The following is a 14,200-nucleotide window of genomic DNA, read 5'->3' on the forward strand; positions in this document are numbered from 1 at the left end:
AGAGGGTTTTTAGGGATTAAAGTCAAACTCTGGATCTTCATGCCTCTACATTGAGCTGAGATTTTCACACAGCACCATGCTGACCGCAGGGGCCCTTCTCATTAGCCTTAGTATACTATGTGTTCATGGAAATGACCCACATGTAAGTTTCTCAATATCTATATGATTTATTCAGCAGTGGTAGATTTTATTTTGATTCAAATGTGAAAAAAATATTGCTAATCTAGTCTCTGCTTTTGTCATTTCAGCTGGATGCCATTTGTAAGAATCTTTTCTGCAGTTTGTGGTGACGTGTTTCATCTTCACATTAATGCTACTGTATATGATTTCACAGACAACTGCAGTTACAACTAAAACTGTGTTTGAAAACTTTTGACTTTCTTCAGATCCTGGGATTTGTTTTTTACTTGTCTTTTAGCTATTTATTAAAATTGTTTAAAGGTTTTTTTGTATTTTATCCTTTTCTCAACATAAAGAATATAGTTAAATCTTTAGGTGAGACAGAATGGTGGATAATTTTCTATTATATGCAAAATCTGGTTTAAATGCACTTTTTTTCTATGTATCTATAAAACATTAAACACCTGCATCTTTTCATCCTGTACTTTATCCTACTGCAGTATACAGTAAATTTATATAAACTTTGATATATAATCACAAAATGAACTAATTAATGAAGTATGACGTAATATAAATTATTTACACTGAGTTGCTTGAACAGTTTTACTCTAAAGTGTGCCAGTTTAGTTTTCCCTGATTCAGTTTAATGACTCATTTTGATATCAGTGCAGCCGGCCTTTGTTGCAAAACTCCAGTGTTTAAACAAATCTCTGTTCTTGGCAGACATCGACTACGAAGATGACTACCCCACCGAGGCCCCTGGCTTTTTTTTTGATACAGGTGACTGGCTGTTTGACCTCATCGATGAGAACAGTAAGTGGCCCTAGAAAATCTCTGTGTGATTGCACATTGTGTACGTTATTCTCACCGCTCAGCATATAAATGCATACTTTATCCCTTCTTTACCAGATGCTTGTGATCCAGACCCTTGCTTCAATGGTGGCGAGTGCCAAGTTAAATCCGACACAAATTTCACGTGCATATGTCCTGAGCCTTACATAGGGAAGCGATGTCAAAGAGGTAGGAATTACCAACTCTGCTTTACGTTTGTTCTTTTGTGATTATTAGTTATTTTGTGATGCAAAAATACTGCTATTTCAGAGTTTTTAAAAAAAATTAATTTCAATTTATTGGAATTTTGATCTGAAGTCCCACCCCCCTAGATTAATGTTGTTAGGTCGGATTGATAAAAAGTAATATGGATATGCTGGTTTCATTTAGCTGGGTGGCACAGTGCGTTTTAGTTTTTGGGTGTCATGCAATGTAACTTCAAGAAGCTGACAGCAAGGACTACATCATTTAGTGGAAGGACATTTTCACAGAAATGTGGTGTATACGCAAATAACCCGACAGTGCCCTATATCTCATTAACTTTAGCATTACAGTGGAATGTTGCCTCTTCATTGCGTTCCATTTGTGCATGTAGGCTAGTCACCGGCGACGCAGCTTTAACAAAGTAAATTCCTGACATTGGCATTAACATTTAAGGAGGATGACAAAAATAAAAAAAAAATAAACAAAGTCAGTAGGCCTATAACACCAAAGTTACTTTGAGGTAGCATGTAGCCATACAGAGATAATAAAACAAAGCAACATTGGCCACCAATTTTAACCTAAAACTTGCCAATGGGCTAACTCCTCAAGATGTGCCTATATGTTTGTTTGCCTAGTTAGCTAGAATTTTGCTATGAATGGCTAACTTTAGATGACTACATACTATACAGTATAACATGTCTGTGAAGACTGTGATAGTCTTCCTATCACATCTTTCAACCATCTTCAAGTTTTCTCTTTTCAACATAAACAAGCCTAGCATATAGCCTAGCACATCTAAGTATAACAGGTATGGAGAATGTGAGGTTCTGCCGGACACCAAACTTGTTCAACTACTTAAGAGTGCTCCAGGGATGAAGTTTTTCTATTGGCCAGCCCGAGTGCTAACGTCACCCATGTTCTCTCATTGAAAATACAATGGGATATTTCCACTAGATTTTGGATCATTGCAGAAAATAAGATCTGTGGTAAATTAACTTTCACCTTTTGTTCAGCAAGATCATCTTTACAGATGAACACCACATTCGGGATATTTTAGGCCTTAATGCAATCACCAGAAGGAAAAAACTATTTTTTGGCTAAAAACAAACTGCACTATGGCTGTGTCCCAACCACTACACAGCTATAAAGTCATATTTGGCATATAGAACAAATTTTGAAAGTGTCTTAAGCTCATGCTAACCAGAGACCTTATTTCAGGCAACAAACCAAAAACCCATTCAAAAAATTAATTGACCTTGAGACAAGAGAGGTGCTATAATGCTGACGGATTTGCGGGGTTTAGGACCCATTACAGGGCTTCTCCATTCGAGCACAAAGCCAAAAGGGGTGGGACTTAGGAAGGGTCAATTCTAGTTTGTGGGTGTATCAATTTTGATTGTCTTAAAAACCATAAGTAGTCTCTTTCACAATCAGTACAGTAATACAGTGTCTACTCTAAGTGTTTATGCACAAGGCTCACATGTGGCTAATTTTTACTTTTGATAACTTGTTTTGAATATTTAGTGAAAGATGTTTGCGAGAACGTCAGATGTGGTCATGGTGAATGTGTCACCAATCTAAACAAAGCCCCATATTATGAGTGCAAGTGCAAACCTCCCTACCAAGGCCCAGACTGCAAGACAGGTCAGTATCCCAAACCTCATCTAAAAAAAAAATGTTTTGTTTGACCTTTAGCATCTTGTTTTGATCAAGCAAGAACAAAATATTGTGGCCAATATTCTTTGAGGGCCCCAGAATGCCTTGCTACACCCCTGCTTTTGTGCACTTTTTAATTGTTAATGTCTGTTTCATTGCCAGTGTTTACCTGTGAGCCCAGTCCTTGCCAGAATGGAGGCTCTTGCACAAAAGCAAACCGCCGCTTACGCTGTCTTTGTCCTGATGGATTTACCGGAAAGTTCTGTGAAATTGGTAAAGACTTAGCAAATGTCAGAAATAAAGAAAGGAACAGTCAATAATGATCTATTACAGCACACCCAAAAACACTTTGTCTTCAGCCATCCATTTTTTTGCAACACATTAAATTTTCAGTTCCACTCCAAGTCAAAAAAAAAAAAAAAAGACATGATCGTATTTTGGATGTTAAACTATTCCAATTCTATGTTATTTTTTAGATTTTGAGCTCACTTGAATGTTTCTTCTTTCACGATTTTCTTAGCTTCCACTGACTGTTTTGAGGGAAATGGAGCGTCGTACAGGGGTGTTGTCAGCACGACAGAAAATGGGCAGGAGTGTTTGAACTGGCATTCCTCCTTTATTGTGAACAACGGGGATGATCCTTTTAACATGTACTCAGACTTTACTGGACTGGAAAGAAACAACCACTGCAGGTATAGTCAAATTCTATTCAATATCTTTTTAAGTTTTAAAGAATACTTCATTTCCAAAATGATCATTTGTATATCAGTTACTGCCCCTGTGTTACAAAGAATTCAGGAAGAAAACTTTGTTATCAATTATCATTTCAATCGACAATTACATTTAAATGATCAATCATCATTTAAAGTTAATCATTTAGATTGTACTGACTACACATCACAATTCTGAAATAAAAAATGTAATCTGAAACTATAGCTGTAGAATTAGAAAATTTCTAATGGTCCCTCCTAGTGAAAAGATTCACCCTTTCCCAATGGGAATCCACTCTTAAAAATCATTTGTACATCAACTATTCTTACATTGAATTCATGAAAAAAACTTTATCTTGATGGTCTCAAACACTGCTCTCTTGGATCAAATTAGTTTTGCCATGCTTGCAAGTTAAAATTCTGTCTTATCTCATTTTTAACTACAATTTCTTTGCTAAATAGTATAGTGTAACATAGGCACTACAATCTGAATTATCAATTAATCAACTGAATCAATAATTTAAATGAATATTGATAACAAATTACTTGTAATATAACACTGATTGTTCCTTTGTGTCAGCAAAACTTCAGTACTTTTTCTCTCAGGTACTTTTCAAGTGTGGCTGCCTCTAATAGCATATAAACAATTTAAATTAACCTCATAACTCCAAAAATGTCTTTCTGTAATCTAGTAGTTTTATCATTTCTTTGTTTTAGAAACCCAGATGGAGATGACAAGCCTTGGTGTTATACTAAAAGTCAAGGCCAACTGAGTTGGGCCTACTGCAAAGTCAAGAAGTGTGACGAAGGTGGTCAAACACAGACATATGTACTCACACGACACATGCACGCACGCATGCATGTACACACACACACACACACACACACACACACACACACACACACACGGTATACTGTTTAAATGTCTGTATGCTCGAACTGTGCTCACTTTTTTCTGATGTTCCTCAGTCCCAGCTACTCCACCCACGCCAGTCATACCAGATTCAGGCTCTGTCCCGTTCTCTCAGTGTGGGATATCTCAGCCATTTCGCAATAGCAGGATTTTCGGCGGCCGCAAGTCTTCCCCTGGCGCCCACCCCTGGCAGGTGTCTGTGCAGATCAGACCCACAGGTGCTCCCTTTGACTTTAGACACTATTGTGGTGGGATCCTCATCACATCCTGTTGGGTCCTCACTGCTGCACACTGCATGTAGGTTTTGAATTTAGTTTTTAAGATCCCTTCCAGTTTGTACTAGAAGCAAACTTTTAAAAAAAATGTTTTTTTTCAGTGAACCTAACAATGACTACCAAGTGGTGATGGGAGGAGTGGACATACTCAAACAGGAGGAAAGTGACCAGACCATCCCAGTGATACAAACGATTGTTCATGAGGACTACAGGGACACTCCAACAGCTCTTCACAATGACATTGGTTTGTCACATTTATCAAATATAATGCAATTTTCACCCGGGATAAACCATTCACCATTTTTGCATTTATCTAATTAATTGTGTCAGTGTGAAGCCTCTTCATTCAGCATCTATTACACATTAGATGATATAATAAACTCAAGTATAGTATACACAATACAAAGTAGTCAAACTTATTACTATTACTTGATACTTTAATTGAAACCTTTGAGTCACTTGTTAAAGTTCAATCTTATTTTGGTTAATTTCATATCATAATTTTTTTGATTATGCACTGAGAATATAGTTTTATGCTTAAAGAAATATTTATGAAAAGTGAATTGATAAGTTTATACATCAAAGGATTAATGTCAATTTCTGTATGTGTTATTTTCTTGTTTAGCTCTGCTTAAACTCCAGGTTACAGACAGCCCTTACTGCGCCAATGAAACCCGCTTTGTGAAGACAGTATGTCTACCAGACCAGGCCTTTCCAGCTGGAAAGGAGTGTGTCATCTCCGGATGGGGAGCCACTGAAACAGGTAACTAAATATTTACGAAAAGTCATGTCATATACACAGACTATTTTGATAGAGTAATAATTCATTATTGCGCAATTTCACAAAGTTAGGGGAGTTGTAGAGACATAATCAACGGGGCAGAGGCCAAGCTATCGCAACCTTTGGCCTTGAATTTCTGTTAAGTTCCAAAAGTGCTGGATCACATGTTTACTATAATGCAACTGGATAACATCTTTCATAGAGGGCTGCAGAGATAATTTTCTGAAGTTAGCATCACCTTGGTTCCCTTGACAAAAAGCCTGTGAGATTTTTCCAATTGATTTTGGATTATTGCAGAAATAAATTCTGCAGCAAACAAATGCTTATCATTCTTACAGGTTTCGTACAGCAAAATCATCTTGACATTAAAAAGACATACTACAGTATGTCTTCCAAAATGGCATTAAAAAAATAATACAAAATGTCGTCCAAAATAGCAAAAAAGAATTATATTATAGTATGTCATCCAAAGTAGCATGAAAAAGTCATTATATGTGTCGTCTAAATTAGCATAGAAAAGTCTTACTATTGTTACACTCTCCAAAATAGCATAGAAAAGTCACAGTATACTATATTGTTCAGCATAGCATAAAAAAGTCATAGTACAGTATGTCTTCCAAAAAAGCTTGAAAAAGGATAAACGACATGAAAAAGTCATTATGTAGTATGTTATTATGTAGAACAGCACTAAAGACTCATAGTATACAATGCATCCAAAATAGCATAAAAAGGTCATAGTTTAGTATATCGTCCAAATTAACATGAAAATACTGAAGTATAGTATGGAGTCCAAACTTGGATAAAAATGCACGTTATAATATGTTGTCGAAAACTTCACAAAAAAATCATAGTATAGTATGTCGCTGTGGTTGCCAGTAAATTCAACAAGCTGTGGTTGCCAGTAAATTCAACAAGTCAAAACTGTAGGAAGTACAATATTTTTAAACTGTAAAATTTGCTCTGTCCATTTGGAAGACAAAAAAAAGAAAATCTGAAATTCCATCACCAGCGACATTATGTATAAAAACCCTCAAATTAAATTAATAGTTAAAAATCTCACGTACTTTCGCTTCGGCCCTGTCCTTGCCCGAATCCACTCCCCTTTTTGGATCTCTTCCACTTTTTGTGGCTTACATCATTCTGCTTTTCCTCCACCGATACTCCGTCTTAGAAATTAAAAGAAACAACACAAGACAACACAAGACTGCAAAAACAAAATCTCTCTTTGTGTTTAAAAAGGATATCGATAGCCTGTTCTCTAGGCTCTAGCAGGCCTGTGTTAACCTGTAAGTGGAATTTTGTGGGTTTTGAGTGTTAGAGTTAGATTAGCAGAGAGTGAAAAATTGACAGACATGCATAATTATTTTTTGTTTATTAGTATTTTTTCAACATGCTACATTTTTGGTATTTTTGGCAGTTTTTGCAACTTTCTATGCGATGCCATGTCTTGACATGCTATTTAAGGTCGTTTTCACCTGTTTTCAGCTGTTTTTGGAACGTGTCATATTTTGACATTTTTGCCATACAGTAGCCTTGCATTTTGGGTTATTTTTTTTAGACATGCTATATTTTGGTGCTTTTGGTCGTTTTTGCAACTTTGTTTGCCATGGCGTTTCTCCCCACGTTATTTAAGGTCGTTTTCACCTGTTTTCAGCTGTTTTTGGAACGTGTCATATTTTGACATTTTTTCTATACTATAGCCTTGCATTTTGGCTCATTTTTTCGACATGCTATATTTTGGTGTTTTGTGCCAGTTTTGCAAGTTTGTTTGCTATGACGAGTCTTGGCATGCTATTTTAGGTCATTTTCAAATGTTTTCAGCTGTTTTTGGGATGTGTCATATTTTGACATTTTTGCCATGCTATAGCCTTGCATTTTGGGTCATTTTTTTCGACATGCTATATTTTGGTGTTTTTGGCAGTTTTGGTGACTTTGTTTGCTATGGCGAGTCTTGGCAAGCTATTTTGAGCGGTTTTCAAATGTTTTCAGCTGTTTTTGGGACGTGTCATATTTTGACAGTTTTGCCATGCCTTGCATTTTGAGTCATTTTTTTCAACATGCTATATTTTGGTGTTTTTGTTCGTTTTTGCAACTTTCTATGCCATGGCGTTTCTCCCCACGCTATTTTAGGTCGTTTTCAACTGTTTTCAGCTGCTTTTTGGGACGTGTCATATTTTGACATTCTTGCCATACTATAGCCTTGCATTTTGGGTCATTTCTTCGACGTGCTTTATTTTTATGTTTTTTGGAGGGGATTGCAAATTTCTATGCTATGGCGAGTCTTGGCATGCTATTTCAGTGGGTTTTGAAATGTTTTCAGCTGTTTTTGGAATGTGTCATATTTTGATATTTTTGTCATACTATAGCCTTGCATTTTGGTTCATTTTTTTCGACATGCTATATTTTCGTGTTTTTGGTCGTTTTTGCAACTTTCTATGCCATGGCATTTCTCCCTACGCTATTTTAGGTTGTTTTCAAATGTTTTCAGCTGTTTTTGGGACGTGTCATATATTGACATGTTTGCCATACTATAGCCTTGCATTTTGGGCCTTTTTTTTTCAACATACTGTATTTTGGTGTTTTTGTTCGTTTTTGCAACTTTCTATGCCATGGTGTTTCTCCCCACGCTATTTTACGTCGTTTTCAACTGTTTTCAGCTGCTTTTTGGGACGTGTCATATTTTGACATTCTAGCCATACTATAGCCTTGCATTTTGGGTCATTTCTTCGACGTGCTTTATTTTTATGTTTTTTGGAGGGGATTGCAAATTTCTATGCTATGGCGAGTCTTGGCATGCTATTTCAGGTGGTTTTGAAATGTTTTCAGCTGTTTTTGGGGGATGTCATGTTTTGACATTTTTTGCCATACTATAGCCTTGCATTTTGGTTCATTTTTTTCGACAGAATATATTTTGGTGTTTTTGGCAGTTTTGGCGACTTTGTTTGCTAAGGCGAGTCTTGGCATGCTATTTTGGGCGGTTTTCAAATGTTTTCAACTGTTTTTGGAATGTGTCATATTTTGATATTTTTGTCATACTATAGCCTTGCATTTTGGATCATTTTTTTCGACATGCTATATTTTGGTGTTTTTGTTCATTTTTGCAACTTTCTATGCCATGGCGTTTCTCCCCACACTATTCTAGGTTGTTTACAAGTGTTTTTGGCTGGTTTTGGGACGTGTCATATATTGACATGTTTGCCATACTATAGCCTTGCATTCATTTTGGTTCATTTTTTTCGACATAATATATTTTGGTGTTTTTGGCAGTTTTGGCGACTTTGTTTGCTAAGGCGAGTCTTGGCATGCTATTTTGGGCGGTTTTCAAATGTTTTCAGCTGTTTTTGGGATGTGTCATATATTGACATGTTTGACATACTATAGCCTTGCATTTTGGGCCTTTTTTTTTTCAACATACTGTATTTTGGTGTTTTTGGTCATTTTTGCAACTTTCTATGCCATGGTGTTTCTCCCCACGCTATTTTATTACAAGTGTTTTTGGCTGGTTTTGGGACGTGTCATATTTTGACAATTTTGCCATACTATAGCCTTGCATTTTGGGTCATTTTTTCGACATGCTATATTTTGGTGCTTTTGGTCGTTTTTGCAACTTTCTATGCCATGGCGTTTCTCCCCACGCTATTTTAGGTCGTTTTCACTGTTTTCAGCTGCTTTTTGGGACGTGTCATATTTTGACATTCTTGCCATACTATAGCCTTGCATTTTGGGTCATTTCTTCGACGTGCTTTATTTTTATGTTTTTTGGAGGGGATTGCAAATTTCTATGCTATGGCGAGTCTTGGCATGCTATTTTCAGGTGGTTTTGAAATGTTTTCAGCTGTTTTTGGGGGATGTCATGTTTTGACATTTTTTGCCATACTATAGCCTTGCATTTTGGTTCATTTTTTTCGACATAATATATTTTGGTGTTTTTGGCAGTTTTGGCAACTTTGTTTGCTAAGGCGAGTCTTGGCATGCTATTTTGAGCGGTTTTCAATTGTTTTCAGTTGTTTTTGGAATGTGTCATATTTTGACATTTTTGTCATACTATAGCCTTGCATTTTGGATCATTTTTTTCGACATGCTATATTTTGGTGTTTTTGGTCATTTTTGCAATTTTCTATGCCATGGCGTTTCTCCCCCGCTATTTTAGGTCGTTTTCAAATGTTTTCAGCTGTTTTTGGGGGATGTGTCATATTTTGACATTTTTTGCCATACTATAGCCTTGCATTTTGGGTTCATTTTTTTTGACATGCTATATTTTGGTGTTTTTGGCAGTTTTTGGTGACTTTGTTTGCTATGGCGAGTCTTGGCATGCTATTTTGGGTGGTTTTCAAATGTTTTCAGCTGTTTTTAGGGACGTGTCATATTTTGACAGTTTTGCCATACTATAGCCTTGCATTTTGAGTCATTTTTTTCAACATGCTATATTTTGGTGTTTTTGTTCGTTTTTTTGCAACTTTCTATGCCATGGCGTTTCTCCCCACACTATTCTAGGTTGTTTACAAGTGTTTTTGGCTGGTTTTGGGACGTGTCATATTTTGACAATTTTGCCATACTATAGCCTTGCATTTTGGGTCATTTTTTCGACATGCTATATTTTGGTGCTTTTGGTCGTTTTTGCAACTTTCTATGCCATGGCGTTTCTCCCCACGCTATTTTAGGTCGTTTTCAACTGTTTTCAGCTGCTTTTTGGGGTGTCATATTTTGACATTCTTGCCATACTATAGCCTTGCATTTTGGGTCATTTTTCTTCGACGTGCTTTATTTTTATGTTTTTTGGAGGGGATTGCAAATTTCTATGCTATGGCGAGTCTTGGCATGCTATTTCAGGTGGTTTTGAAATGTTTTCAGCTGTTTTTGGGGGATGTCATGTTTTGACATTTTTTGCCATACTATAGCCTTGCATTTTGGTTCATTTTTTTCGACATAATATATTTTGGTGTTTTTGGCAGTTTTGGCAACTTTGTTTGCTAAGGCGAGTCTTGGCATGCTATTTTGAGCGGTTTCAAATTGTTTTCAGTGTTTTTGGAATGTGTCATATTTTGACATTTTTGTCATACTATAGCCTTGCATTTTGGATCATTTTTTTCGACATGCTATATTTTGGTGTTTTTGGTCATTTTTTGCAATTTTCTATGCCATGGCGTTTCTCCCCACGCTATTTTAGGTCGTTTTCAACTGTTTTCAGCTGTTTTTGGGGGATGTCATATTTTGACATTTTTTGCCATACTATAGCCTTGCATTTTGGTTCATTTTTTCGACATGCTATATTTTGGTGTTTTTGGCAGTTTTTGCAACTTTCTATTACTATGGCAAGTCTTGGCATGCTATTTGGGTGGTTTTCAAATGTTTTCAGCTGTTTTTGGGACGTGTCATAATTTGACAGTTTTGCCATACTATAGCCTTGCATTTTGGGTCATTTTTTTCGACATGCTATATTTTGGTGCTTTTGGTCGTTTTTGCAACTTTCTATGCCATGGCGTTTCTCCCCACGCTATTTTAGGTCGTTTTCAACTGTTTTCAGCTGCTTTTTGGGACGTGTCATATTTTGACATTCTTGCCATACTATAGCCTTGCATTTTGGGTCATTTCTTCGACGTGCTTTATTTTTATGTTTTTTGGAGGGGATTGCAAATTTCTATGCTATGGCGAGTCTTGGCATGCTATTTCAGGTGGTTTTGAAATGTTTTCAGCTGTTTTTGGGGGATGTCATGTTTTGACATTTTTTTGCCATACTATAGCCTTGCATTTTGGTTCATTTTTTTTCGACATGCTATATTTTGGTGTTTTTGGCAGTTTTGGCAACTTTTTTGTTTGCTAAGGCGAGTCTTGGCATGCTATTTTGAGCGGTTTTCAAATTGTTTTCAGTTGTTTTTGGAATGTGTCATATTTTGATATTTTTTGCCATACTATAGCCTTGCATTTTGGATCATTTTTTTTTCGACATGCTATATTTTGGTGTTTTTGGTCATTTTTTTTGCAATTTTCTATGCCATGGCGTTTCTCCCCACGCTATTTTAGTCGTTTTCAAATGTTTTCAGCTGTTTTTTTGGGGGATGTCATATTTTGACATTTTTTGCCATACTATAGCCTTGCATTTTGGTTCATTTTTTTTGACATGCTATTTTGGTGTTTTTGGCAGTTTTTGTGACTTTGTTTGCTATGGCGAGTCTTGGCATGCTATTTTGGGTGGTTTTCAACTGTTTTCAGCTGTTTTAGGGACGTGTCATATTTTGACAGTTTTGCCATACTATAGCCTTGCATTTTGAGTCATTTTTTTCAACATGCTATATTTTGGTGTTTTTGTTCGTTTTTGCAACTTTCTATGCCATGGCGTTTCTCCCCACACTATTCTAGGTTGTTTACAAGTGTTTTTTGGCTGGTTTTGGGACGTGTCATATTTTGACAATTTTGCCATACTATAGCCTTGCATTTTGGGTCATTTTTTTCGACATGCTATATTTTGGTGCTTTTGGTCGTTTTTGCAACTTTCTATGCCATGGCGTTTCTCCCCACGCTATTTTAGGTCGTTTTCAACTGTTTTCAGCTGCTTTTTGGGACGTGTCATATTTTGACATTCTTGCCATACTATAGCCTTGCATTTTGGGTCATTTCTTCGACGTGCTTTATTTTTATGTTTTTTGGAGGGGATTGCAAATTTCTATGCTATGGCGAGTCTTGGCATGCTATTTCAGGTGGGTTTTGAAATGTTTTCAGCTGTTTTTGGGGGATGCCATGTTTTGACATTTTTTGCCATACTATAGCCTTGCATTTTGGTTCATTTTTTTCGACATGCTATATTTTGGTGTTTTTGGCAGTTTTGGTGACTTTGCTATGGCGAGTCTTGGCATGCTATTTTGGGTGGTTTTCAAATGTTTTCAGCTGTTTTTGGGACGTGTCATATTTTGACATTTTTGCCATACTATAGCCTTGCATTTTGAGTCATTTTTTTCAACATGCTATATTTTGGTGTTTTTGTTCGTTTTTGCAACTTTCTATGCCATGGCGTTTCTCCCCACACTATTCTAGGGTGTTTACAAGTGTTTTTGGCTGTTTTGGGACGTGTCATATTTTGACAATTTTTGCCATACTATAGCCTTGCATTTTGGGTCATTTTTTTCGACATGCTATATTTTGGTGCTTTTGGTCGTTTTTGCAACTTTCTATGCCATGGCGTTTCTCCCCACGCTATTTTAGGTCGTTTTCAACTGTTTTCAGCTGCTTTTTGGGACGTGTCATATTTTGACATTCTTGCCATACTATAGCCTTGCATTTTGGGTCATTTTTTCGACATGCTTTATTTTTATGTTTTTTGGAGGGGATTGCAAATTTTCTATGCTATGGCGAGTCTTGGCATGCTATTCAGGTGGTTTTGAAATGTTTTCAGCTGTTTTTGGGGTGTCATGTTTTGACATTTTTTGCCATACTATAGCCTTGCATTTTGGTTCATTTTTTTCGACATAATATATTTTGGTGTGTTTTTGGCAGTTTTGGCGACTTTGTTTGCTAAGGCGAGTCTTGGCATGCTATTTTGGGCGGTTTTCAAATGTTTTCAACTGTTTTTGGAACGTGTCATATTTTGATATTTTTGTCATACTATAGCCTTGCATTTTGGTCATTTTTTTCGACATGCTATATTTTGGTGTTTTTGTTCGTTTTTGCAACTTTCTATGCCATGGCGTTTCTCCCCACACTATTTCTAGGTTGTTTTACAATGTTTTCAGCTGTTTTTGGGTCGTGTCATATTTTGACATTTTGCCATACTATAGCCTTGCATTTTTTGGTCATTTTTTTCGACATAATTATTTTTGGTGTTTTTGGCAGTTTTGGCAACTTTGTTTGCTAAGGCGAGTCTTGGCATGCTATTTTGGGCGGTTTTCAAATGTTTTCAGCTGTTTTTGGGATGTGTCATATATTGACATTTTTGCCATACTATAGCCTTGCATTTTGGGTCATTCTTTTCGACATGCTATATTTTGGTGCTTTTGGTCGTTTTTGCAACTTTCTATGCCATGGTGAGTCTTTGCATACTATTTAGGTGGTTTTCAAGTGTTTTTTGGCTGTTTTTGGGACGTGTCATATTTTGACATTTTTGCCATACTATAGCCTTGCATTTTGGTCATTTTTTTCGACATGCTGCTATTTTGGTGTTTTTTGGTCGTTTTTGCAAGCTTTCTATGCTATGGCTAGTCTTGGCATGCTATTTTAGGTGTTTTAAACTGTTTTCAGCTGTTTTTGGACGTGTCATATTTTGACATGTTTTGCCATACTATAGCCTTGCATTTTGGGTCATTTTTTTCGACATGCTTTATTTTGTGTTTTTGGTCGGTTTTGCAACTTTCTATGCTATGGCGAGTCTTGGCATGCACATTTCAGGTGGTTTTCAAATGTTTTCAGCTGTTTTTTGGGACGTGTCATATTTTGACATTTTTGCCATACTATAGCCTTGCATTTTGGGTCATTTTTTCAAGACATGCATATTTTGTGCTTTTTTCGACATTTTTGCAACTTTCTTTGCTATGGCGAGTCTTGGCAGGCTATTTTAGGGCGGTTTTCAATGTTTTCAGCTGTTTTTGGAATGTGTCATATTTTGACATTTTTGCCATACTATAGCCTTGCATTTTGGGTCATTTTTTTCGACATGCTATATTTGGTGTTTTTGGTCATTTTTGCAACTTTCTCTATGCCATGGCGTTCTTCTCCCCACGCT

At 36.5% G+C, this 14,200-nt stretch overlaps 1 protein-coding gene across 1 annotated transcript in view; it reads left to right on the plus strand.

Annotated features, from left to right (window-relative positions):
* Positions 1-14,200, plus strand: part of LOC121958685 (hyaluronan-binding protein 2-like) — a 21,188-nt gene continuing 6,988 nt past the window's right edge. Inside the window, exons 1-11 of the mRNA XM_042507778.1 lie at positions 1-142; positions 249-261; positions 844-933; positions 1,030-1,140; positions 2,680-2,799; positions 2,974-3,084; positions 3,332-3,503; positions 4,239-4,330; positions 4,491-4,731; positions 4,811-4,953; positions 5,335-5,472. Coding sequence (XP_042363712.1) covers positions 77-142; positions 249-261; positions 844-933; positions 1,030-1,140; positions 2,680-2,799; positions 2,974-3,084; positions 3,332-3,503; positions 4,239-4,330; positions 4,491-4,731; positions 4,811-4,953; positions 5,335-5,472 — 1,297 coding nt within the window. The 5' untranslated portion in view covers positions 1-76. The remainder of the gene's footprint in view (positions 143-248; positions 262-843; positions 934-1,029; positions 1,141-2,679; positions 2,800-2,973; positions 3,085-3,331; positions 3,504-4,238; positions 4,331-4,490; positions 4,732-4,810; positions 4,954-5,334; positions 5,473-14,200) is intronic.

This window comes from Plectropomus leopardus, chromosome 19 (genome assembly GCF_008729295.1).
Source record: "Plectropomus leopardus isolate mb chromosome 19, YSFRI_Pleo_2.0, whole genome shotgun sequence".
NCBI classification, from domain to species: Eukaryota; Metazoa; Chordata; class Actinopteri; order Perciformes; family Serranidae; genus Plectropomus; species Plectropomus leopardus.